Here is a 27642-nt window from a genome sequence, read left to right on the forward strand (position 1 = left end):
GTGTGGGGATGGGGGCAGGGGGTGTGCTCTGCCATGAGTAAGTTCGGCTTAAAGACACTTCCCAGGGGTGTTTCTGGTCCCCACCTGTCGTTTTGCTCCTCAGCATGACTTCCTAAAAAYGCTGCAGAATTTCTCAAACATGCATGAATGAGTCAAAGCAAGACTCTGGGCATGTTTTTTATGAGAGTATAACATTATAACATGATATAAAACTGAAAAAAGTTGATTTTACATGATATTACCCCTTTAACTTTGAACAAACATGAAACATCTCATTCCTTGTTCCAAACAAACAATAACTGAGCTCTATGTGGTATTTTCGGCATAGAAACAATGTTTTAACACATCCTGTTAAAAAAACACTGAGAAGTACTGCTTGCACAACTGACTAAATGTGAAATGCATAATACAGAAAAACGACTAYAAGCAAAAGTAAGAGTTTTATTCACTATTGAGTTGTGGTGAATAGCTGCCATCTTGAATTCTGAACTCTCCCACTTTCTGACAGGGAATTCCCAATGGAGGTGTGTTTCTGTTTAAATATACAACTTATTAGTGGGATATTCCTACTTCCCATTACAACTGGGGCACAGCAAAAATACCCAGCAAAAATGCAGCTAAATGTATATATTTACCGGTTGCCATCTACTCTTGAATCCTGTGCACCTCCACCTAGGATGCTGTCATTTTGCAGTAAGAGTTTATGGTCAATGCTGGCTTTTAAGTGGATTATTTTGAGACAATAATAAAGGGCTATTTAATTAAATTGCTCAGGGGCTGGACARGTATTATTATCTCTCATCTCTTTCATGTCTTTATTTTGTTGCATTGAATCATAAATTCATAGTTTACTATAGATTTACCATCGATTTTTATATTAAATTAGGGAGAAAAAGGGGTGGCGGACGGGGCCTCACTGGCAGGCCGGATGGAAGTTGAGTTTGACACGTGATTTARAGCCTCAGCAGGCCTCTTCGCTGTCTTTGTCTGTTGGGTTAGTTGGATTAAGTGGCACTGCATTAGAGCAGTAGRTTGTTGTTTTCCCTGCTGCTTCACTCCTCCTGATCACCTCGGAGGTTCTGAGGAGCGAAGGTCTCGTAAACATTTATGTGTGGGCTGTGAGCTCCTGTCCTAAGCCACGACTYCACTGGGCAGGAGCCTAACGCGCCCCTTTATGCCTCTTAAGAGACCAGCGTGTTTCTCTGTGTGTGTTTGTGTTTATTTCTTCGAAACAGACAGAAAGTTATGCTTTCCTCGTCCTTATGTTTTGAATAATTCAACGATGGCTCTGTGTGTCTCCAGCTTACTTGTTTCCACATTTTGTTGCACATCATATGTTTTCACACTAGGACACTTATCATATGTAAATTATACAGCTTCGGGCTCTAGAGTCCCTTCAGCTGTCATTTTTTTGGTCACTCCTTCCAAGCAGAGACGGACACCCTGGGGAGCCTCCTGAGACAAAGTGAAAGGACAAAAATCCATTGGACTCCATCCATAAAAGCTGAAATTTTCTTGACTTCTTCTTTTAAAAACACTTTGAATTTTTTTCCCTGAAAGTCTTTTTTTAGACCAGCTTAGAAATCTTTTGCTTTGTCTCAAAACTTCAGGAGACTAATAAACATCCACCTTATAAAACTTATTAGCAGTCTTTTCTTGCATGCAGTTGAAGTATCTCAGTATAAAACATCCTGAAAGAAAGAAAGAAAGTAGTTGAAGATGAGAAAGATGGTCCCAGAGGGAAGTCAAGAACCACACTGCTTGCGGACCGCTGACTTGAAATCTTTGCAAAGGAGAAGATCTGAGATTTGCTTCAGACCGCTGTGTTTTCACGCATTGCCTTTATGTTTGTCGACTAAACTAAGCTTTCCTCTGTGCTTTTTTCTCTGCAGGATCCTGGATATGCAACCTTTCTGTTTGAACAGCTTCACACACCAGGGAATCCCGAGCTCGACTGTTGCCAAGTGTGCTCCACGCCTCTCCACCAGCTGAGGCAGGAGGCCCTGCAGACGCTCCATTCGCCTGTGCTCACCTTCAGCTCAGACATGGCAGCCATGCCCGCGACATCTTYTTTACCGCAGCCTTCCAGATTCACTGTGTCGTCCTCCGGCGTCCACGCCAAGCAGCTGCTGAAAAGCCAGCCCGCTCCCCACTCCGTCCTGCCTTTAGGGGAGCGGCACAAAGTGCCGGGCTGGTCCCCGAACCCCTCTGCCTCTTCAGGGTCCAAGACCAGTGTTCAGGTAACAGTGGCAGGAGGACAGCTAACTGGATCACTGAGCACYGTTACCATCCAGGCACAGCAGTACCTTGACGGAATGTGGAGCATCTCTAAAGTCAACAACGTTTTGCCTCAGCCTAAGCCTGTACGTTCATATTTTATTTTTTATTTTAAGCAAAAATAATGAAAATATGCATTTTTTTTAAGAATGATAGGTCAACTTTCAATCTGTTCTTTTGTAATCTAACATAGCATAATATCTCACATCAGAATAAATAAATAAAATGTTAATTTTCCTTTAAACAAGGTGAAGCTCTGAAAATCTGGGTCTCAGCTCTGCAGGAGTTCTTATCTGTCATTTCTCAGATTTTGTACTGATCGGAGGTCAGAGGTCACCTCAACCCTTATCTGCTGACCTCCTCCTCAAGGGTRTTTCAGACGACCACGCCTAAGCGTAACTTTTCAATCACGCTGACCCAGGCTTGTTAAACGTCTGAGAGGTGTGAACAGGCTTTGTTCTTGGTGTCATGGGAGATGCTGCACCTTATTTTAGATGCTCAAACAGTGTTTTAGCAGAGGGAGTACATCTGACTGTGAATGTCAGCGACTCACAGCGCTGGCTACTGATAAGAAGGTGTCTGGGTTTCTCGATGAGTCACTTCCTGTAATGATGGGGTACATCTGGTCTCAAMTGACAAACCCCTGTGACGTTCTGCAGCTGCCAGATTGTGTACAGATTAAACGATATATGCACACAACGTCCAAAGCTCTACCAGTTTATGTTTTAATAAGCTGTAAAACTCATTGATAATAACTTCTAATCTGTCTGGATTGTTCCTTCTTTCTGTGTGGAAAAACTGAAGACAGATTTTCTTTTCTCCTGTAACGTCAACAAGTGCCTGTGGAGATGGTTTATGGGAGGCCATGAAAAGCTTTTAACTGCTTGTACAGGGTCTAGTTCAAATCAAATGGCCTGGTACAGACGGGGAGAGCGACTTGTGTTCTCCATCTATATGTGTCTAAAAGCAATTAGTGGCTCTTGGAGCCTGGGCGAGTTGGGGCTTTCTTTTGTGCAGGGAGAAATGCCCCTCCAGGACATTGAGTTACAAACAGAAAGGGTGTTATTTTCTCAAGCCAGTTTCTTTCATTACACTCTTCAGATTGACATAAACCCACACACGCTCCTGAGGATTGGAAGTTACACAGTGTCAAAAGGCACTAGCTTTAATTCATGATTCCCTCTTGTTTTCTTTAACTGGAAAGCGTGTGCAGCGTTGTTCAGACAAGAGAAGCAAAGATGTTGTGCTGCTCAGAAATTTCTTTGGGATTGTCAACTGGGGGTCCTGGAGTCCTCCCACCCACAGCCCATTAACAAGGCACCTTGACTCTCCCGCGAGGKCTCCGCTTAACATCTGGAGTTATGTTTGTGTTGAATTAAAAAAAAGATCTTGTTCCATTTTTTAGTAACTGGTTGACAGTGATTCATGCTGAGGGAAGCAAAGTGAATTAGTGGTTAGAGCTGTTTGTTCAAAGAAAGAACTTATTGAATCTCATCTTGATCTTTTTTATGTGGAGTTTTTTTATATTTGATTTTTTTCCCCCAATTTGTAAAAAGAAGCAATTAGTTTTGGACTTAATGTTCTTCCAACAAATGCCTTCATGAAAGATGAATAAAGCTAAAAAAGGGAAGAAAAAAAATCATCCATAAGATAATTAATTTTTTTGCTCCCCTGGTGTCACTGTTCTCAGCTGTCTTCTTTTTGTGTTAAAGCTGTGTGAAACAGTGATCTGTCCACAGTGTTCTATAGAGCAGTGTTTCCCAAGGTTGGGGTCGGGACCCAAAGTGGGGTCCTGAAATATCAAGGTGGGGTCCTGAAAAGATTATCTGAAATTAATTACATTTTTTCCTTAGTTGTTACAAAAGGAGTGAGGTTAGTGTATTTAAAATGGATAAATGTAGTATAAAAAATATTGTTACTATGCCCATGTTTTGTTGATAACTGTGTGCACAGGTCTCTGCTACTGTTATTTTGTGGGTCAAAAGCTGAAAAGTTTGGGAACCACTGCACTTTGGTGCCCAAAGTTGGGCTTGGGACCCAATTATGGGTCATGAAGCACCTTGGATAATCTCCAGAAATCAATTTAAAAGTTAATAAAAAATTGCTGATGTAATATTTTTTCTATAATTATTACAAAAACACAAAATAATAAAAATAAGTATTTATATTTGTGTACAAGCTGTTTAGATTGTTCAAAATTCAGTGTTTTTAGGGTTATTTAAGAAGTTTGTGTACTTAGACCAGTAATATTTGGGGTCACAAGTTTTTGCCATGGATATTTTGTGGGTCAGAAGATAAAAAGTTTGGGAACCAGTGCGATAGAGGGTCACACACAGAGCAGGTTTTCAGTTAAACTGCAACATTTATGTTTTGATACAGCCACTTATTTACACGTCACAGGTGATCGGAGTCTCTGACAGCAGCACTTGTCTCAGAAGGCTCTTTTTTTTTGCACAGCCCAGTTGAGGTTCACACCCAGGTTTGGCAGTTTTGCATTATAACCCGCCTCACWGCAGCTGAACTGCTGAACAATCAAACTGTCACAGTTTTACGACGAAAATTTCGTCATTTTGGTTCGCACTGTCGATATTTCGGCACCTTCTTTCGCAGCCTCCTGGCAGAACTTCTTACCCCCGTCCACATGAGAACTTTTAAGAACTTATTGTATGATTGGTCAGACGTTTGTGGGAGTGTTTGTCCTGAAAGTGCTCAGGAGCTGCATTTTACTTCAACCACTTGCTTCTAAAAAAGAAAAAGAAAACAAATAAAAAAAAAACAACAACACAGATTTGTAGACAAATAATGTCGAGTCGAGACTTTTTTTTTTTTGCATTGTGCGGAGGTGCAAAGTACTCCGCAGATGTGAAAGTGTGCACGCACACACAGGCAAATACAGACTAAAGTTTCTTCTAAACTAACAACAGTTACAGTAAGTTACAGACAGCAGAGTGTTTTTGTACTGCTCACCTAGCAGCATTCTACATCCTAGGTCCAAAGGAAGTTTAGTTTATTCATTAGTTTGAACGTAACCATGATCATGCAAAAACACTGCAACACCCTGACTCAGCATGTATGACACTTTGGGTCAAAATACTATAATTTTAAAGGAACAGTACAGCACTTAACCATGTCCCATCTTGCAATCCAGTCTGGCGCATCACTGCGGTGGTTCCGTGTAAACAGGTGATTTTTTTGTTTATTTGCCCCAAAAAACCCAAACAAACAAAACAAAACAAAAGAAAAAAACACCAGCATATCCAGAGATAGGTCTTGTGTAAATAGGATCGGTCTTGTCCAGTGTTTGCTGAGAAAAGCTTCAGCTCAAACCCCTCCAGCTTGATGCTAGCAGAAAGAAAAAAAAAGATGATTCAAATGTTGCTGCTTCAAACTGGGCCGACAAATGCTGTTTTTGTTGCCTTTTTTGAGGTTGTCTACAAGAAACAATCTCCTTGTGGGTTCATTACCGTGGAAGCAGGACAGGTTTAAACAGGTGAACAGCTTCAGTGCTGGATGCAAAACTGAAATGCTTAAACTTTACAATTGCTTAAGTAATTTTGTCTGTTTTAATCAAAAGCTTTAAAAGTATTCTAGGAAACCACATTACTAGCCGTACTATAACCACAATTCAAAACAGGAAAATGATTCAACCAAATCCACATATTTTTGTGTGCTTTATTCAATCTACAACCACATGCTTGCCAGTCTACGAATACCAAGAKTACTTGAGTTATGAGGGCTTCCGTTATTGGCCTGGTGGTTGCTTGGGTTCTATGGCCACCAGTTTTATTAGCAGATGATTTTGGTYGCTGCTGCTTTGGTGCAGCTGGACTCGCATGGCAACATGCCACAAACAGCAATTAGGACGAGAAGAAAAAGAGGAGACTTTCCCCTATTTTACCAAATTTGGAAGCTAATGAATATCGTTTTTTTTAGAATTACTTAAAATTTTCTATTCAAACAACTAAAAAATGTTGTTTTGTTCACAAAGAGGCAATTCAGTATTGTGAGCAGTCAATTCTCAACTCAGCTGGCTTTTGTTGGTTGCAGAGGGCAGCTGAGCACGACGGTAAGATTAACACAAGATCTTTTTCCACGTTAGYTGAAATCGTCTGTTGACCACTGGGTTCAAAGGTCCCGGTGGACTCCAGGTAGTCTGAGGGGGAAATGGTCTCCTGGTGGAAAGCTGGACTTCAGTGCTCACTTCAGACTTCAGAGCAAACTGTCTTCTAACCCCCTTTTTTTCTATCTTTTTTTTCAATTCTTGACTTTTTTCATTATGTTCAAGTCTCTCTCGCTTTGTCTCTCCCCCTTGTCTGCTTTTTCTTTCCAGTGAAAAACCAAGGATAAAAGGCTGGGGGTTAGAGGGTGGAAGGCCAGCTCATTACTGACTTTTGGTGCAAACAGCCGTGCACACATGGCTCCACTGACACAGCCTAATTACCTGACCGGGGGATAGATTGTACTTTTCAGTCATAATCAGGGCCAGCCCAGGTCCAAGGCTACAGAGAGCAGCCTGGGTGTGGAGCTTAAGTCCCCATTTTTTATACCAATGGGAAAAGTCCTCAATACGCACTCTGATGAGCTCAAATGTGTGTGTGTTACTTACACGTGTGTGTTGAGTCTATACTTTATCCATTTGGAGTCCACACCATGGCTCCACCTGTGACCAGCTGTCTGTGTGCTCCTTAAAATCGCTGCCACTCGATTTCAGAACAGCCACTCCACTGACTCAATCAGCAGCAGATGTGATGCGCTGCACACACCAACTTCCTGTACGGCTGCGTGTGAAGTGCTCCAGTCTTTCGAGCCAACGCGTAATAGCTCCACTTCGCTGGTATGCRCCGAGTTTCGAACCTGTCACCAGCACCAGCATGGTGCGAGGCTTTCCGCTCTGGCAGCTGAGTGAAGATCCCKATTTGGCTCACTTCCCTTTGCAACCAGTTCTCCCACTTTTTGCTTTTCRGAGCTATAACTTCACACATTACGGCTTTGTCGGACTTATCCTCCACGACGACGTCTCCGGAGAGCATAACCAGATCTTTTAAATAAGATTCCCTAACAAGCTCAAAAGGAGGGAATGGCAGTTCACTAAAACTGTGCTCCGCTTTGACAAATGCTCCCTGCTCACTCCGCTGGGAAAAGATATTACAGCTATGCTTTAATATAGCAACCGACTGCACTGCTTGTAAAACTAACATCGTAGACACTCCACAGAACAAGAGCCAAGCCTCTCATGTGAATGCTAGAACATAAGTATATCCTYACAATYTGATGTATAGCGTTCACCTGCCAGRCACGGCATGGAAATGCTGCAGCTGTTCTYATGTGCTGACAAATAGCAGGTAGTGGAAGGCCACACACTTTCTAAAAATGAGTTTAACGGATGCTATTTTCAAACACGTGTCTGGAGCGAACAGCAAGCAGTCTGGTAGTAAACGGCACAAAAGCTGCAGCAATGTCTTGCATTCATGTCAAGGTCGCTGCTGATTACAAAATGTTCGTGTCAGAGATATTGTTGTTTATTTTAAAAGACTTTAGCCTTGATTCGTTCAATTTCTCTTGCTAAAACCACAAAACTGGCCCATGTCGGCTGGTATTGATCATTGTCCAACAGAATARAATAGGGTCTCTGGTGGGGATTAACCTTTTGTGTGGATGGTGACAGCAGCTGAGGTGCTGTCCCCAAACTGTGTCTGGCTTGGATAATTAGTTGGATACACATTTTGTATTAATTTTTGTGAAGTTACTCAAACAATTTAGGCTTCTTCACTTTATTAAGCTTCATTGGTTTTTGTTTTGACCTTAAATGGAAAAAAATGTCCTGAAATAGAAAATGTGTCAAGTGTTTACTTAATCAGTGTTATGTGGCATTTTTATTGGATAAAACCACCTGATTATTCAGTTTCTTTTTCAAGATGGCGTACATCAGAAACTCTGGGGGCTACAAAGTAATCACCAAAAATCTTGAAATACCAAATACAGCAGGTAAAATAAGTATTGAACACGTCACCATTTTTCTCAGTAAATATATTACTAGAGGTGCTAATGAATTGAAATTTTCACCAGATGTCGGCAACAACCCAAGAGATCCATACATACAAAGAAATCAAACTATAAATGTCCAGAAATGAAGTTATTTGTAATAATRTGGAATGGCACAGGGAAAAAGTATTGAACACATGAAGAAAAGGAGGTGTAAAAAGGCATGGAAAGCCAAGACACCAGCTGAACTCTCTCAGTAATTAGAAAGCAAGCCTATGAGGAGCGCCAGTTAATACACAAACACACATACACTGCAAAACATGGTGAGWAGGGCTTCAGGCTGACCTGAAGCTATCTGGACTGATATCTGTATAATTCTCTTCACACTAAGGTTCAAAGAAAAGCACAGAGGCAGGTCAAAAGTTTGTAAATTCTCCAAAGGGCTTGTTTTGTATTCGCATGCACATAGTTCAACTTAATACGCCAATCAAGTAACTATGTCACCTTAAATTGTTATGAAAATGSTAGCCATAAACACCTTGAAACTAGTTTCTGTCTTTAAGAACCTCCTAACATTTCTGACACTCCCAATTCAACACGTCTTAATGCTTCACACCATTCACAACCTTTTATAGGAGTGTTGTATTTTTTTGTACAAAAAAAAAGAACATTATATAATATTGATTTTGGAAAATGGCAACTCAGGGTACAGCTGAACCTTACTCGAATGATCTCATGTCTGGCCCGGAAAGTGTGTTTTCTGAATAACCGGAGGGAGTACAAATGCTCTTACAAGATGTTTCAGCTTGGTAATATACAGTATCTCTACTGCTAGCTATTTTTAGTGTAGAAACTATATAAATAATTATGAAATAAAATCATGAGCATCCACCATTTTTAAGATACATTTTGCAGTGAACTCATAGTGATTTGTAAAGAACTTTTACTCATGCCACTTGTCTGGTGGAGGTGTGAAGCTGTGTGTGTGTGTGTGTGGGGGGGGTGAGTGGTGCTCTGTGGGGCAGGAGCTCAGCTGGGGTCTGAGCTCCAGGGAGGGGTAGGTGGTTCTTTGTACCAGCAGCTCCCCATGGCTACCATGGGATATTCAAGGATTTCTCAAACATGCATGAATGAGTCAAAGCAACAATCTGGGTATGTGTTGGATGAGGGAATGACATTATAACATGAGATAAAACTCAAAAAAGTCAATTTTGTACACACCCCCTTAAGAAATTGACTGTTTTGTAAAATATTCTTACTACTGTGAAGTTAAAACCTGACAAGATGTCTTCACAAATGTAGTTTTGTGAATGGAAGACTTTACAAACAGCAAAACATGGCAGAGTTCTTATCATGACGTGGTTAGTTTCTTGTCATGTTCAGTTATCCAGGTCACAATAGGTTATCGCTTTAGTTGTTGTGGTGATTCCTACTCACATAAGAAACAAACAAACAATGCATGAATTTAAACTTTGGTTTCGGTGTTGATTGCTTTGATGTCAGTGGATGAGTTGAAGCACGCGGATGAGTCTGAGCTGTAATAATGGCAACAAAAAAAAGCCTTCCAACAATGTTTGTAAAACTTGTCAGACTGCTCCAAACTTATTCTCAGCTGGTCGTAAATGTTTCAGATACCTTGCTCCAAGGACATTTGTGACGACTATAAATCTACACAAAGGGCTTTTACTGAGTATCTTTAGGGTTGAGGAAATCATAGCTTTGACATGACTGAAGGACTGAACAGATGTGGCACACCTCATGAGATTCCTGTTCTGTTAGCTGTCTTACGGAACAGGGTGTGCTGCTGTACAGTACGTACGCTTCACATAACTCCTAAACATTTAGGCCATGCAACATAAATGAGAATTGATTTTTACTCCCTTTGAAAGTCACTCTCAGATAGTAAGTCTCAACCTGCACGAGTGCCAAATTAGCCATGGAGGTACAAATATAATGGGGTACAGAGTGAGTTGAATCACCGGTGATTTAATTGCTAATTAAATGAGGGATATTGCTTAATTACAGTATGTTACAACCGGAGCAACCTTGTGAGTGTTGCCAGAATCAATGAATGGTGCAGCATCCATGCTGTTCTGTGGGGAGCTCTTTGCTGTGCATACTGCTGACTGCCACTAACTGGTACGGTCTGCAGCAGCTGCCCATCCATCTGTAGCAAAAGAGACCAGAGACAGGGAGTAAAGGGTGGGTGGGCAGAACCAGTTTAAGCTGTCTTATCTCTGTATCTTTGTGTCAACAGGCCTGTGGTTTGATGGGGGATGCAGGGACTGATGTCACAGCTTTGGATGCCTCTGTCACCACCTTGACCTGCAGCAGCAACACCCTGGTGCCCTGTCGACTGAGGGGCTCCAGCCAAGCGGGACTCCCAGCACCCACAACCACCACGTCCACCTCTGCTTCCTCATCTGCAGCTGCCTCCTTCTTTATTAGGTAAGCACCTCCCCTGCACCTTCAAATCCCAGGAAGGCTGTCTGTCAAAATGTAGATTAGATTGTGGTACAAAATGTGTTTGCATACACATCCACGGGCTTCTATTTGTTTTGGTGTGCTGAAAAGATATGCACAGACTTGCCTTGAAATGCCTACCAAAGACTGCAGCTTGTGGTGTTAGCCTCGATGTGGGTTATTTGCCTTTTCAGTGGAGATGTTGTTCATGCTACGCTTGAATTATAGCATGCTATGGGATGCACATCATGGAACTAAATGAACCTTTAGTTCCAGGCACCACTGCCCTTGAATGAATGATAGAAATACACAACATGATGTGAGGAGGCAGTGAGTCACGAAAAAGGGCTTAGGTTAAAGCTTGGTATTGTCCTGAAGTATTTAGCTGTTTTTTTCCCCTTTGTTTTCACTTTCAAATATAAAAGCAACCCTGAAAGGCCCATTAGTACTCCTGATTAACATTTTGTGTATCTAGCACTCGAGGGGGCGTTTCAGCGTTGCTTGGCTCTGGTGTTGTTGACTCCCCCGGAAAATCATTYGCCCACTCCAGGCGGAGAAAATGTGCTGTACTGTCATTGATAGATTCTTTGGCAGCCTGGTCAGTGCGTGCATTCTCTGACTCCTCTTTCTCAAGAGTGTTATAATGAATGTTGGTGAGAGCCGAGCTGGGTGAAGAGGGACGCACATAGGAGCATTGAATCCTCCGCACCACAGGAGGTGGAGGCAAGCAGTGAGGGGAGTTTGTGGAGTGTGACAGGAGGCTCATGGGAGATCAGTTTGGAGCTCAGCCTTGTCTTTAAGCAGCCCAAATAGAGTTTGTCTTGCCAGTTTTCATTGGGTCATCATACATCAGGGGGACCATGAGACCCTTTCCTTTKACTAAGGGGATAATCCAGATCCTCCACTAAACACGCAACTTCCTTCTCACTTCCTTTCACAAAAGATCTGGGTCTAACCACTAATTAGTTGGAGCATTCTGCTAGTGGGTAAATATCTGACAAAGATTTATTAGTTCTGTGTTTTTTTTGGACCCGGACTCAAAAAGAGAAGTGGAAAAAGACAACTATTCAGCGTGAGGGCATGCTTTCTTTGGTTTCTAGGCGGTCATGGTCAAGCAGAAGGTGTGTACACCTTATTTTTTTATATAATTTGCTGCCAAGAATGTTGTATTTAACTTGGCACAAAAACACAATGGGGTCAGTCTAAAACAGCCTCACAATCTGTAGACACTGAAGTTGCGAATGTATGTTGACTCGAAACGCACCGACTCTCTCGCTTTCTGCAGCTGTTTCCTGCAACAGGCTTTTAAAATCATCATTATTTTTATTCTGATAAGTAATTGTTGATTGAAATAAAAAGTAAAAAAATAAAAACAGTCTAAAAGATTGGAATGAATCAACAGTGTTTCCTCCAGTTGTGCCTCATTTAGGGAAAGCAAATTGGTTTGAATTAATGTTTGTCATATTTCCGACATGATTGAAAATTCACATCTGATTAGTATTCTTCTTTTGTTCTCCGTGGATTCAATTAGCAGGCTTGAATGTGTAAATCCTGATCGCCTCCAGAACGCAGGAGCAGAATAACCAAACAGCAGTTTTTACCCCGACGGAGTGGAGAAGGCTCTTTAGACACATGTCTGACATTCACCAACATCATTTCCCTCAGAAATGTAATTTTAATTAGAACGCAATTAGTAGGAGCTCTTTCTCTGCCGAACGAAGAGAGGAGTGCGATCAGCAAAAKATTCAACATTTGAGTTTTAATTTGAAAAAGAAGTCAGCCAAATCACTTTTTGTGAAGGCATTTCAATTCTTTCATTTAAGATGCTCACTGAGTTGTAAAATAACTTCAGTAAAAAGTGTCAGCTTGATAACCATGGAGCTCAGAAGGTCAACGTACCTCCTTCGATTTCCATTAAAACCGGTGGCTATTTAAATAACTCAATTATTTTTAAATAGGACCTTTTTTTGGGGGGGGGGGGGATTATTTATAAAAAAAATTAACTTTGAATTTTTTGTTTGAACAGCAACATTTACTAGAGCAATTGTGTACGATTAAAAACATTAACATCAGGGTTGTAAAATGTGCTTGATAATAGATTGTGTTATTTATGGGGATACAGTATTAATAGGAATGAACTAGTCATTAATTTAAGAGGTCAAACTCCTCATTTTGTTCACATTAATTTATTTGATTTATAACACGCTACACAGAGACCTCTGAGGCTGTGCAGGGATTGTGAAACTAAAAGTGCATTTAGTCACTTCATTCTTGCCCGTGGGACATTTTTTCAAGTTAATGAAATGAATAATGTGACGCATCTGTTGGGGAAAAGTACACCGAATGCATTTTTTAAAAGATGTCTGTAAAATTATTGCTCTTTCTTCTATCTACTTACTTTTCCTGGTAAATGTATGGAGCATCCTTTGAAACTAATGTGACCTGAGGGTCAGAAATGACCAGTTGGCAATTAGTCTAACTATGCAGTCTCAGGGAGACAGGAGGAGTCAGGGGTCAYGCTCCTATCTGATGGAGTGTGTGTCTGCATATCATTATGTGTGCAGAGCTTCATCGGTGTCTTTGGAGGTGTGTGTGGGGGGTTGTAATGAATTTAGAGCCATGTGTTCAGCTGACTTAAGCACTGATTGCCTTGTGACAGAGCATATGATTAGTGTATTGACACAGAGTTGTGTAATGAACACAGGCGGAGCTCACAGCATGGGGTGAGACGGTGAAGCTAACTGCCTCCTCGCAGGTCCTTCCACCCATCTCTCTGTTCCATCAACACCTGCTGATTGTGATGGTGTGTTTAATAAGAACCGGTGCTCGTGGGATTTCTCTGCGCACACTGCCTGGGGGAGTCCACTGCTCAGTTTGTAGCCTAGTTAGATCAGCAGACTCGGTTCTTCACAGCAGCATTAGACACTTCTCATGGTTTATTGATAGCTCCTTGTTTATGTGCGTTTGGAGAGGTGGCTAGTCCATTTGTCATTTTGCCTCCTCTCACTGATCAGACCTTGGAGATAGATGATTWACTAACTCTGGTGGTGGCTTGGTGGTCAGTGCTGCAGTCTCATAATCCTGAGGTTGCAGGTTTGAGCCCACTCAAGCTATTTTCAGAACACTAGCATGACTACGTCCACTCGACACCAGTGCGCACAAACTCTTGTAGCAGCTCCATTGGTTTCAGTCACAGTGAGTTGGTTTAACTGTGTTTAAACATAAAGAAATTTGGGAAAACKGCATCAAACTCCATCGGGAAGACCTCAAAACATTGTTCTAMAGTACTTGTATCAGTGACTCAGGATGTAGCCATCATCCCCACATCCACACATGAGCTGTGTCCAAAGTGGGAGGCCGAGTCCGCCGAAGGCCAAATTCGTTGGCCGCTTACGTCACAGCGCCGCGACGGAGGCTGTCCGAAACCGAAGACTCCTCCGATGCGGCTAACAAATGCGTCCTTCCTTTGGCCTGAATTGAAGGACTGGTCCGATGGATCCTTCCCGGCCCAGCATATCCCAGAATGCATTGCAACCCGACCAGAGATTTTTTTTTACGCTAGTAATGGCAGACGAAGCGAGAGAAAATAATATGTGATAAATAAAAATATGGCTGTATAAAAAAGTAAAAATTTCAAGCGGTTATGTTGTTAATACTTTTATCATTTGTATAGACATGTTTCTAATTTTATTTTTGTCAGAAAAAAGCGTGAAATAAACATGCATCATGTCCATTAGTTCTTCAAATATTACCTTTAAGTTAATTTTATWGTTTTGTGATATTAATAAAGCTAATATATTGATTTTTTTCTAATTTCAATATAATTTTGCTTCTGTTTAGCGTCATCATGGATGCTAGGCAACAGCAGGTATGCCGGTGTAAGGACGGGAGGCTAAACTGTCCAAATTCACAGCCTCTTATTTCCGATCTTCGCAGTCTACCAAGGACTCGGCCTACTTCGACCTGTTATGGACACAGCAATGGAAAGAGTTCTTTTTGTCACTTTTCCTTAGCTAAGATGTTAGCTAACAGCTGGATTTGACCATAAAATAGTGCAACAATGCATTTAATATCTGTTCCAAACATTTTTTCAGAGGTAAAAGATCAACACAGGACCACCCGGATCCTATTCCTGCACTTTAAACCTTATATTGTTTTACTGTAGCCTACTGCTAGTTTTACTTGTATCATGCATGCTAGCTTTCAGTCAGTCACACACATGGTGATAGTATTTTACTTACACAAATTTTAAAACATCACCATTAAGTGTCTTTAAATGATGCAGAAGCGGTGTATCTGGTGATGAAAACACWCACACAGAAATGATTCATGCAGCAAGCTACAGTATAAGACACCACACCAACCTTTTAATAAAGGCCTCAACCCTCCTGCCAACCTTTTAACTGAACTTTCCTATGATTCCTAATGCCGAATGTGATGAAATTTGTTATTAACTCTGAATCTCTGTATAATCCACGCAATCCATTTGAGAGAGTGGCAGATAATGTATGTAAACAATATGTGTGACATCACGAGTGGACATCACCGTTGCCAAATCACTTGTGCAAGTTTGTTGACTGCAGAGGGGAACAGCTGAAAGAAAAGCAACAACTAATTCTGGTAAAAAGAAAACTCAAGGCTTTAGGTGGCACATACAGGCAGGTGGGCTGTTGCAGAGGCAGGGCAGACAGCTGTTTGCTGAAACGTGCCCCTGGAGGAATGGAGGAGGAAGTGGTTTTATGGTCACCCATCTCTGCTGTGCAGCTGCTGCCCAGGTGAGTGTTTGCGCCGTAATGACTGTGATCGTGCAGGAATCCTCTTGTAATTGTGGCAGCAGGGCCATTTAGCCTCGGTTTTCCCTGCACTCGCAAGACCCTGCCTTTTTGTTTCAGCGTCGCTCACTCTGCCCTTCATCCCCCTGGCTGCTCTGGGTAACCATAGGAACGTGTGATTAGCTCGTGGGAGTAAAAACGCCACTGATTTTTCTTTTTAAAAGTGCAGAGTGGAAATCAGGAAGTTGGAAAAGCCCACTTCAGCCCACTGGACTGTAATTTTTTATCAGGGGGAGGGACAAGCACCTCTTGCATGTTGGAAAATGAAAGCACTGCAGGATCACAAGTGCCCGATTTACACATGTTGGAAAACTTCCTAAAGCCTATTGTCCACTCAGCTGTATTGTGTGACTGTTAATGAATGCAAGTGARTTTATCCTGTTTATTAGTGAAGGAAGCAGGGTGGCAACCATGCACAGACAGGGGAAACACAGTTGTTCTGTTTTTTAACAGTGGAAGCCTTGCAGAGAGGCTCAACACAAAGCAGGACAGGGCTGTGTTTGGTGGGCTGCGCTGTGATTGACAGCAGGAGTCTCACTCGGTGACAAACAGGCTGAATAGATTACTGGGAGCAGAGGGGTCCGCTGATTTAGCCCACATAGCAGGAGGATAAAGACACAGAGCGGGCCAGGAGCTGCCGGGGATGAGCATGCTCAGAGCTGCTGTTGTTCAGATGTCGAGCTCAGACTGATGCTCCTCTCTGAAAGCGTCAGGAGTGGGAGGTCTGTGTCTGAGCAGGAGAATATTGGATTCACTATCATGGGAGTCAAGTAAGTTATGTTGTACAGAGTCAACACTGATCTCACATGGGTGTGTGATAGTCTTCTTGTGTGTGTTTGATTCTGCTCACCAAGCTATTTCTCTCTCTCTCTCGATTTATCTTTCTTTCTGTGTCACTCTCTTTTCCGCTCTGTGGAATGTGCAGTTTTTGTGCTGTTGGACTTGGACCATCTGCTCCCTCGAGGTGAGGGGCTAATGGTTTTGTTGTCAAGCCACGGCGAGATGGATTCCTCCAGCGAGCAGGAGTGTGAGCAGACTGTATAGCGTGTACTGTAGAGCACACTGCAGAAACTCCTGGCTTCATTTTTGAAGAAAGAGCCTCAGCGGGGCCAAAATGTTAATACTGGCTCTACCTCTAGAGACTGGCAAATGAGAATTGATTCATATCAATCTGTTGCATCTGAGCAACACATGCCCTGGGCAGCGAATAGCTCATCGGATGTATCGAGTGGGTGGGAGGCGGAGTTGGTTGAGCTGCATTGTGGTATTTATCTTTGTTTGCCGTTAGATAAAACACCAGCTGTTTTTTTTCTCGCCATAATCAGACTGATGGGACTAATGGCCGCCTTTGTGCAGCGGCTACAGTAACAGTGGCAGTACTAGCTGAGGCTATGAAAAGGTTGGAGCTTACAGTTAAACTCGGGCGTGAACACATCCAAGGCTGAGGTGTTGTTGAAGGTCCAGCTTGTACTTGCAGCAGCAGGGATACATGTCATGGAGCTACTTCCCCACCGCCCTCATGCACCTTCTCATCCACAGCAGCAAACGGGTGCTTCGTTCTACCTGATCATCCAGCACGGCCCCCAGGTTGAAGACAAAAACTGTTTTTAGATTTAAAGATAGAGGTTCAATCTTTACTGTATTGAACATTGGAATGGAAAAGATCACATTCGACCTGAGGGACTCCAATATACTGAAGGCTGCAGAGGAGTGCGCGCTGAATATTTCATGAGGAATCCTGATTTGGATTCTGTGTTCAGATTATGTGAAGAGCAGCGCTGAATTTGTGCTGATGGACAGCAGCTGAGAGTGGGTTTTTTTTCCTCACAGTGTGTATTATTTTCAGAGAAAAAAAAGCATATCAAGTGGAGGTTTTTTTTGTTCCTGCATGATTGGGATTTTATTAATTTATTTTTTCGGATAGAATTTCCAGCACAAAATAGCTTCAGTTTGCCTTTAATAATATTTGAATTGCGAAGACTCCACAGATGGAAAGCGAATCGTCTTTAACTGCAAAAGAGAAGTTATCCTCCATTTATTTATTTATTTATTTATTTATTTATTTATTTATTTATTTATTTATTTACAGATCCTAGGTTGCCTATAACCTACAGTAATCTTAAACAAATGTGATGTATTTCACTTAAAAATTCAATAAAAATGAAATCACGGTTAAGAAAGAGCATCCAATATTCTCTAAAATTTTAGATTGCACACTGATACTGATTATCATTTTTAAATAACTTTTACTTTAAATTTGCAGCAACTCTGCTTTCTGAGAGGCTGTGTGCTTTTAGATATAACATGAGACGATCCTGTCCCCACTGCAGCACCAGAGTGAGGAGCTGCAGCGTTAAAGAGGGATAACCTTGTACCTTTTCTCTTGTTCTCCCCATATAAATGCCTGAGTCAGGAAGTCTGTCTGGCCCGCTCACATAGCCTACAGGGGGCCTGCTGGAGGTGGGGATGRTGAACAAAGAGCTGAAGCGCTGACTCAAACGTGCGCTCACCCTGGGTCCACGTGTGCTAAGCCCTGCTGTCCACTCCTGACAAATTCCTTTCACACATGGGGAGTCTAGTAAATGTTGAGCATAGACCTCTGTCCTGTAGGGACGTCACCCAACACAGGGCTGCTTTTGTCCCTCAGGATGGTAACAATAATTTAAAAAAGGCTAAATTGTGTGCGATTAGTTGCACGTAGGCAGAAGAGGTCACGCTCTCAGCATCAATCCCTTTTCWGGCTCTGTTTTCCTGCCCACATCGAACATTCCTTTTTAACTGGATAACATTTCTGATAGCTGCCCACTGGGCTTCATGATCAGTACATTAGCATTGAGTTATCATGCTAGACTGTGAAATTCCTCTTACCCCCATCCTGTTGAATGAATATTATATCTCGTGTCTGTGGGGGCTCAGGGATGCCATCTAAACCTCTTTAGTGCCCCTCAGTGAAAGGTGTCATGCAAATGGAGTCTATTATCTCTGTCATTAGAACCGCAGTCACTTTCACATTGTGGATGAGAGACGGTGTGAGAGTGGAATAAGAAAGGCTGAACTGCAGCAGCTAGTGGCAGATAATATGCGCTGTGGAATTTTATGACCTTATTGTCAAAAAGCAGCTCACGATCTCCCGTGAGCTGCTTTTAAAGTGTTACAATCCGATGAAACAAAGACGGCTCCTGGAGGGGCTCCTCAGGCGTCGCTGCTCCTCAATGCTCAGCTGTGGCACGGCCTTCCGTTCAATCTGAATGCCTAATGGCTGCCTAATCACCAGTAGCAAGTTGATTTCCCCCAACGCTCGCGCTTTATTTTTACTAGAAACTCCAACGTGCAAGACCTCATTCAGCTGCGTGTCCGCCGGTTGTGCTTGGCTTTTAATAGACGGATGCTCAGATTACCACAGAGGATTGGTGGTTGTCAGGACAGGTGGTTTAGCTATTGTCTCATTGCCCTGAAACCTTTTAATCATGAACATWTTTCCATTTWTCAACAGAACTGCTGCAGGAATTGTTCCARCAAGCTACTGTTGGGAATCAAAACAAGGGATTATACCGTATATCTAATGAGGGCAATGCAATGTACTATGTAAGGTTGATGRAGATTATTATCTGCAAATGTGCAAAATTAATCTTTAGCCTCACTGTGAACTGATGTAATTAATGCAAAATGAGCTACAGACAGTGGGGAAATCAGAGGTGTATTGTTACTGTACTAAAGTCGTTTTTTGTTTTTTTGAGGGTCTATAATTTTAACAGGGACGATTATCAATGAAATAAATTTTTACCAAAGCCATTTTCTAATAAGGTACTTTTACTTTTATTATTTAGCTTTTTCTTTTAAGTCCTTTGTATTTGGACCACAATGTACAACAAAAAACTATCAATAAAGCTTATCCAGCTATGTTTGGACATAACATCAACTCAAACACGGTTGGGAGATRTTATCTCCTCTGTTTTTGTCTCCAGTTTCTCCAAGCATGTTGTTTTGAATGGAAGGAATTACAGTCTATAATCAGCTCACGCCCCTGTCCTCACAAAATCTCTTTATCCACATATACGTAGCSCAGTGAGTGCTTCTAAGCTTGACTTTATAAGTGCCTGATACAGGATAAACTGCTTCATTTGAATAAGAAAACTGTAAACACATTTTTCATGCTCCAGGACCAGGATTACATGTTGTCTATATTGATCCGCCCGACCCAAACAGTTACCAACGTTTATCTAAGTAMATATCCATTCATTCACTATCATAGCCCTGCCAGCGCAGCTCGTTTCACCAGACTTCGGAGCCCTTCTAGTTTTTATTGGGCTGCCTGTTGACTAAAATATAGATAAAAGATTAAGAAACACGTGTTGGAAATCCCCTCCCCCCGTCTCTCTCCTGACAGCACGCTGATTAATCACCCCCAAATGTTCTCAGCAGCCTGCGGGCCTGTTTGTTGTGATAGCCTCCATGTGAAGAGGTGCAAATAAATAATCGCTAGGTGTCTTTAGCCTGGCAGAACGTGATTAATGAAGCAGAGAAGTGGAGCAGAAGTATGCTGACTTTTACCCCCTTGCCTGTCGCTTCTGTTCTCATCACGGCCCTAAATTCTGTTATGAATTGAGTTTGGAGGACAATGGATTTGATTGAGGAATTGTCTTACGCTAATAGTCTTTTGTACGTTTCAGAGACAGGAAACGTCACTCGGCGTAATGACTCGAGGTGAGTACAGGTGCTCATCAGAACCCGGAGGGGAGCAGACGTGGGTGGGACTGTTAGGTAAAGCCGAGTTCAACACGTGTATCWCGGGCGTGAAGTTATTTCAGCGTCTCTGTAGCCTTTGAGAGGAACATACGGCAGAAGACCTGGAGCGGTGTCTGAGGAGCCGAGTGAAAATGCAAAGGCAGAGAGATGAAAGCAGCCGTTAATCTTTGTCAGCAGTGCCAGAGATGAGGAGACTGCTGCCTGTGAAGCAAAAAAAAGACATCTTAATCATCATTTATTACCCATCAGCTGAAAAGTAAACTCACTTCCAAGACTTTTACCAGATTTGCCGTAGCATTTTCTTAACGCTGTCATTTTGGGAAGACTCTTCCAAGCCAGTTAGAGTCAATTGTAGAGATTTTCCCTCAATGACCTTTTGACTGTTTTTGCAGGTATCTCCAGTTCTTTTCTCCAGGGACCCCTAAATTAGCCTGCTTATCTCATTGACTGACAAATAGTCCTCTGCAAAGCCAAACCCTTAAGCTTTGTTCACCTCCTCATGGCCCCAATGTTCAAGCTAGTTAAGGCCACATTAGCAAGATGTGATCCTGAATGCAGGAAGAAACAATAAAGTGAGCTGTGAATAGAATTATACCCACAAATTTCCTTCCTGTGCTTGTCTTAAGCCTTCTTTAGGCCTCCGGCTTGGCAAGAGAGTCTTAATGTCCTTTCAGTGTGGGAATCTGACAAATAAATGGATGTGAAGCTGAGTTGATGTGTGCAGGGTGACTGGAGATGAAATTCTTTCTTTGCTTGTTTCTGCATGCTTATGAGCCAAAACGTTTCTTCACACATTACAAAAGAGAGGACCTTACTGGTACAGACAAAGCTCCATATTTGGAAGTAAAGGTCTGTTTATGTGGGCAGGTTTGTCTTCTTCTGATGTCCAGAGTCACTGTAAATCTGCCTGACAGTTTACACCCAAACGACAGTGATCTTAACGTTGTATTTTACTTGTTTTCTAAAAAAAGCCAGTGCTTAAATTTCCTTTTACACTTATATACTGTAGCACCATACCAGACTTTCTTGAATATTGATGAGTCTTTTTTGTTTTTTTTACTTTTTGTCACCAACTGTTCCATTTACTCTTGGCCGGCTGGGAATTCCCATCTTTGGGAATAAAGCAATTCCAAGCTGACTGTGGCACAGTCCCAGAAATCATTTTCTTCCAGTTTCTTTCTCGGGCAGAAAATGATTTACCTCCTCACGGATCGCGCTTCGCTGGCACWGGGCCAGGTTCACTGATCGAAGACAGGACTTGGCTGCTGCAGCTYGCTCCCATGCCGTCTCTTTCTGACTCCTCTGCATCGTTTTCTTAGCGTCCGTTCCACCCACTTTGTTTTCCACGCCATCCTTACCTTTGCAGTTTTTCTTCGCTGTTTATCGTGCAGAGTCCCTTACTTCTTGTGTGTTTCGAATAACCCCCTTTTATTCATTCTAGTCTCCAGAGGATGCTCTTATGTGTTTTTTTTTTCATTAGACTGCAGACTGTTTGAAAGTTCTGAGACAGCTGCAACAGAACAGGTTTACAACCTGCTGGAAGAATTAAGAATTTCATTAAGAGGATTTGCCTGTCTGTTTCCGATAGCAGTGCTCTTTAAATCCATATTAGGATTCAGATGTGACAGTCAGTTGCATAAAGCAACGTCAGTTTTTGTTGGCAATCTTGTCTTCTGTGACAACACATTGTATTCACAGATGTTACATGAATGCATTTGGCCTTACCTAATTGGCTGGGGACTGGCGCAGTGAAGATGTGTGAGCAGCCTTGGGCTGTCAGCAGTCAGCACACAAATAATGCGCCATTTGATTCWCTGTATCCAAGGTCAGCCACAGTGCAGGAACAAAAGGTTTGCCTAACACCTTGTTGGAACAAAGAGCTTCTCCAGAAGGATTGCTCCAGTGTGTCTGGGACGTGCCAGGCAGGATATTGCTCAGCTAACTTGACATCCTATTCTTCGGTGTCTCGTTTTGTTGGGGTTCATTTATCTTTTTCTATGGATTTATAGAAAGTCCATAAATCCTAGCCTAGAGATGTTTGTCCATTTCCTGTGAATGGCTTCTGCATAAACTGACACATGAGGGAAGAGCCTTCAGACAGCATGGGAAATGGCCAAGCAGGAGAAATCGGGCTTGTAGTCATTTGAAAGCCTTAGATTTTTGGATTGATAAAACTAAACCAACTGCCAGATAAACACATTAGTTCTCGCCTCCGCTTTTAATGTATCTTGGCTCACCAAAAGAGAGAAGAAACACATTTTTCAAAATGACTGGAAAGATACCGGTTTTTGGTTGATGCTAATCTGTAACTGAATGATAAGATAACCACAGCAAACAGAGGGAAATGTCTGCTCCTGTCTCTCCAGGTGGGAGCTTTTTTRGCTGCTTCTTTAATGTCAGATTGCACATTTTTTGGCTTCAATTAACTTTTTTTTTCTTGCAGCCACATTCCAAGATTAAGTTCACTGTTTGTGTTGTAGCCACAGGCAGTTGTTTTTAACATTTTAGGATAAGAGACAGGATGAGAGGAAAACTAAATGAGTGTTTACACCAGGGGTCCCTTGATTGCAGGGATGGGCTCATTGCCAAACTGAACTTCTGAGCCACACAAGAGGACAACATCAGCTTTGTTATGCACTCAACAACCAAGTAGTACAGTAAGCTTTAAGCCAGCCTTTATCTTTTGCTATTAATTTTATAAAGACTTGGTGTCCCAATACWTTTTTATAAGTACTCATTCACAAGGTCCTGATACCCAGAGTCGATACCATTTTTGCGTTAAGATTATATTTTAAATATAGCCTACGATAGACTCTAGTGTGGATGTTTTATGCCATCGATGTGAACCACATTCGCAAAAGATAATGTGACGTTGCCCGATGTTTACAGAAGTAAACATTAGGGGTGCAACGATACAGAAAATTCATGATTCGGTTCGGTTCAAAACTTTAGCCTCACAGTTCGATATTTTTTCGATGCAAAAAAGAAAAATGTCCATGCCCTTTTTAACTTGTAATTTATTTAAATTAAGTACGAACATTTGTTTAACCTCAAAAGTACAGTTTTTCAATTAAATGTTGCTGAAACAGCAAGTTTCTCAGTGAATCTGAGCTCGACGATGCAGGCTAGGTGGAGTAGTCGAACACAGATTCACTGATCCTTCAACACAGAGCATCTTCAGAAGACAAGWTGATAAARTAAATTTTWAAAATCTGTATTGTTCCATACAAGTGTGTCTTGAACCTAAAGTACTGTATTGAAAGGTTCRATGCGGGTACATGTATTGTTGCACCCCTAGTAAACATGTCTCTATCCGTAGCTGCTACATGTTAGCATGTCAACGCTAGATTTGATGTGAAATCAGAGCGGGTTAAATATATATTTGACACTGTTTACAATTTAACCTGCTTCTGAACAGCTGCTCCACTGCAGCATGTATTTATAGAAAAAAGCGACATCCTGGAAGTGAAACTGATCAAAGTATCGATCCAGTAACTTTAGCATAGATATTGTCCTGCATCAACWATGGTCCTACTATTGAATGTTTCTGTGGATTCTCAGTCATCCAGGACATGGAAAATTAAAAGAAACAAGGTGAAGCAACTGGACTTCTGTTCTGTAGCTGAAGATATAAGATTTAAACAGCACGACTTGTCATTTTTTTCTACTTGGATTGATCTGTATAATCCAACCTCACTGATGTAAAAATTGGTTAAAGTGCTACATGACCTTTCAGACTACTGCCACTCTGAAAAGCATTAGATATACATTTGATTTAGTACCAGGTTCTAAATAAAATAAAATAAATGTGTTTTTATAATCACCGTGTAATGTTTTTTAAGTTCTAACTCAAACTGAAGTGTTCATACTCAGTTTGAGAAAAATCTGTATCGTGACACCTCTAATAAAGATTGTACACTGTTTGGTGCKTTAGGGACTCATATGTTGCAGAACATCTTAGTGAGTCGCATCTATTCTACGTGGTTCCCTTGACCTTTTTTGTTTAATGCACATATTTAAACATGAATGGCCATACATCTGGGAAATTCACACAGAAAAGTCTTCTCTGACCTGCTGATATCCAGCTTCAAGGACAAAGAAAGCACGTGTAATTTAAAAGGACTCCTCACATTTAATGTTTGGCATCCTGGCCTTGCTTGCAAATCCTGTCTCCATGGCCTTCCATGTTGCCAGGGCTAGATTGTAGAGAATGACATCATCTCCTCTTGTCTGTGCACTCATATGTGTTTGTGTTCGTGGGCTGATGTCATGGTGCCCTAAATTACCCCTAAAGCTCAGTGAAGCTTGGRTCAAGCTGGAGTGTGTTAAGGATAGTGGCCAACGAGTGCAGCACAGAGATGCAGATGTGCTTTTAAGCCAAATTTGGTAAAAAGATAAAAAAAACCACACAGCACGTTTGAACATTAGTCTTGTGCGTTTGCTTTTACCTGAAGTCTGTGTTTCTCTTACAGCAAGCAGATTGATGTTGTTGCCCCACACCTCGGGGGCAGAGAGGTGTTTGATCGTGTCMAAGGCAGCACATCAACAAGATAGTCTGCACTGATTTTAGCTTCAGGGAGGTTTTGTAATGATTATCTTTCCACTCCAAAACATAGTACCCCACCTGAAAGACCAACACATTCAGCACAGTCAATCACAACCAGCAGCTGAAATAGCGTTTTGGTTTTAACAAGCAACTTGACGCACAAGTATCTAAACAAAATAAAATTGGATACAGAATAAATTGTCGGAGCCTCTATGAAACCAGTGATCCTGGCTCGACGTGCTTTACCACATGGTGCAGCTCCATTCACAAACAGCGATGCTGGGCTGCTAATCAGCAACAGCGAGAGACTGTGGAGATTACGGGGCGGGGGCGAGTGGAGCAGTGTGATATCATACCCAGTGATCTGATCCCTGCATGAATGACCAAAGCTGCCTTATCTTGTCTGCGGAAAAGAAAAAAAATGGAGAGAATCACAGAGAGAAAATGTCAAGAATAGCAAATGTGTCCAGCATGGTAATTAGCCACAGAAAGGAACCTACGTAAAGAGCTGTATAGCTGGCCTGGAAAACAGAGACAAATTTGMACAAACAAGCCAACAGGCGTGCCAGCAATTGATTCTCCGGGGCTGAGGAATTTCTCCAGCCAATTTGACAGAGCTTGAATAAAAAAAAAAAAAGCTGAAGTGATTATTGACGGCAAGCCAATGTAAAGCTTTGAAGGCAGCAGGCAAACACAGCTTCTACTCTTTTTTTTTACTCTACAGTCATTGACCCCTTCTTCTCTCCTCTGCTCTCCTCTCCTCTCCTCTCCTCTCCTCTCCTCTCCTCTCCTCTCCNTCCTCTCCTCTCCTCTCCTCTCCTCTCCTCTCCTCTCCTCTCCTCCTATCTTCTCTGTTTTTCCTTCGTCACTTGCTCCATGAGTTTGAAACCTAGGAGTCTTTTCTTGAACAAAGGCATCAGAAAACTTTTTCTTCAACAAAAAATGTGCCTAATTTACATCTGTCTAGCTCTGGTTCATTTATAAATATTGCAGTAATTATCTGTCCCTGAAGTCTGTTCACAAGAAGACAGTGATTGAACTGAAGGGCTATCAGGACAGTTCCAACTGTGGCTGTTCCCCTCTTTTGGTGGCATTTTGATATATAACATGGGGAAAGTACATGGAGGGTGTCAACAATGGGAATGAGACTAATGAGGTTGGACTGTCAGAGTGACCAATGTCTTTTACTGCCAATCAAAAGGTGAATTGCGGAATTCAAGCATGTAGAAAACATTGTGCTTTAAATCAAAACCACCTCAAGCAAATTAATTTGGACACGATGCAGAACTGCAGAGGTAAGGGTGCTGCGGTGAGGAAAACAGTAAAGGTTATGTGATACATCAAACTGCTTCATTACAAAACACTGCTCTTCAAATTTGTAGGCAGTGCTGTTGTGTGTGTGTGTGTGTTTTTTTTTTTTTTTTTTTTTCAAATTTGATCCAGCGGAGTTCACATTAGGGGTACTGTGTCAGAAGGACAGAGTCAGAGAGAGCTTTGTGCAGAATGGACTTTCATCTGGCGAGTCTCACACCCACTCTGTTTGCCAGTGTGTTGTAGTGGGCTCTCTGCAGCCAGCGCAGCAGCCTTTCAAACAACACCGGCTAGTCAGGGGGCTGAGAGGGCTTACTGGTAAATTGGCAGCCCAGGGAATACAGGGTACTCTCACCCCAGCGCTCACCCACTCGCAAGCTTTCATTCCCCTTTTTACCCTTGACCACTGACTGACTGCACTCCCTCTCATTGGCCAGCTTAAATCTGCCTTTCTGAGATGTCATCTGCCCATTGTCTGCTTTCTCTTTTTCTTTCACATTTTTTTCAACTCTCTCTAATCGTACCAATTGAGCCCGAGCATCATTCATTCAAGCAATCCATCTTTTTTAAGTATATTCTCCCTTATCTCCACGACTACTTGTGATTAATAACACACTCATTCTTCTGGCTAATTACATCTTTCAACATTGACCAAAAAAAAGCACTCAAATACAGAAGCACACATGCATTTGGGCTCRTGCATGCACTGTAGGCATACTAACCCAATCTGTTTGAAGTGTGGGACCCCTAAAAGAAGAGGGGGCTCCTATGTGCATTAAGTATTCATGTGACGTGTTTTGAGGTGCATGCATGTGTGTGTTTGTGCAGGGAATTGTATGAGCCACTGTGTGTGTGTGTGTGTGTGTGTGTGTGTGTGTGTGTGTGCGTGCAGAGAGGAAAAGAGTACTAGAAAATTGCGCCGCAAGCAGCCAGCAATCGAACGCTGACACCTCGTCTGGCAGTCAGAGGAAAAAGGGGCTGGGCTGAGGGGAAAAAAGAGAGGGAGAGGAGGGAGGAGGCATGTGTGTGTGTGAGAGAGAGAGAGACAGAGAGAGAAGGAAGGAAGGAAAGAGAGACACGACAGGACAGCTGCCAGAATTTCTCTGATAGCAGAGGAAGAACCAAGAGGCGGAACAGAAGTAGGAGTTCTTATTTTTTTTTTAGAAACCCAAGGAAAGCTTCCAGTCCAGCCAGGAGTGCTGAACGGCTCCACACTTATCTGCCTGTGAGCGCCACAGAGAGACCATGGAGAGACCACTGGGATGTACAGCCACTCACAGCACAGTGGATTAACTACATGGCAGAAAACCTTGCAGCTTATGGTCTGGAGCAAAAACTGGATGAAGAGGAGTAAAAAACAACTCTGACCTTTTTTCAAACCTCTGAACTGTGCAGAACTTTCCCTGGTGAGGACACATGGAAGGACTTAAACATGCTTTTATGAAGAGGTGCCTCTTCTCATCCTTGCCTTTTTTAATGAAAAGA

At 42.1% G+C, this 27642-nt stretch overlaps 1 protein-coding gene across 6 annotated transcripts in view; it reads left to right on the forward strand.

Moving 5' to 3' along the window:
* kif26ab (kinesin family member 26Ab) overlaps positions 1 to 27642 on the forward strand; it is an 85220-nt gene that overhangs the window by 35138 nt on the left and 22440 nt on the right. For 3 of the 6 annotated variants that reach the window (XM_014013348.1, XM_014013341.1, XM_014013354.1), the window contains exons 3-4: positions 1893 to 2363; positions 10517 to 10707. In XM_014013348.1, coding sequence (XP_013868802.1) covers positions 1893 to 2363; positions 10517 to 10707 — 662 coding nt within the window. Of the gene's footprint in view, positions 1 to 1892; positions 2364 to 10516; positions 10708 to 15407; positions 15498 to 16207; positions 16325 to 27642 lie in introns of those variants that run through there. The other 3 variants (XM_014013365.1, XM_014013384.1, XM_014013375.1) reach the window with 3 other exon arrangements.

Source organism: Austrofundulus limnaeus, unplaced genomic scaffold, assembly GCF_001266775.1.
Source record: "Austrofundulus limnaeus strain Quisiro unplaced genomic scaffold, Austrofundulus_limnaeus-1.0 Scaffold2, whole genome shotgun sequence".
Classification (NCBI taxonomy): domain Eukaryota; kingdom Metazoa; phylum Chordata; class Actinopteri; order Cyprinodontiformes; family Rivulidae; genus Austrofundulus; species Austrofundulus limnaeus.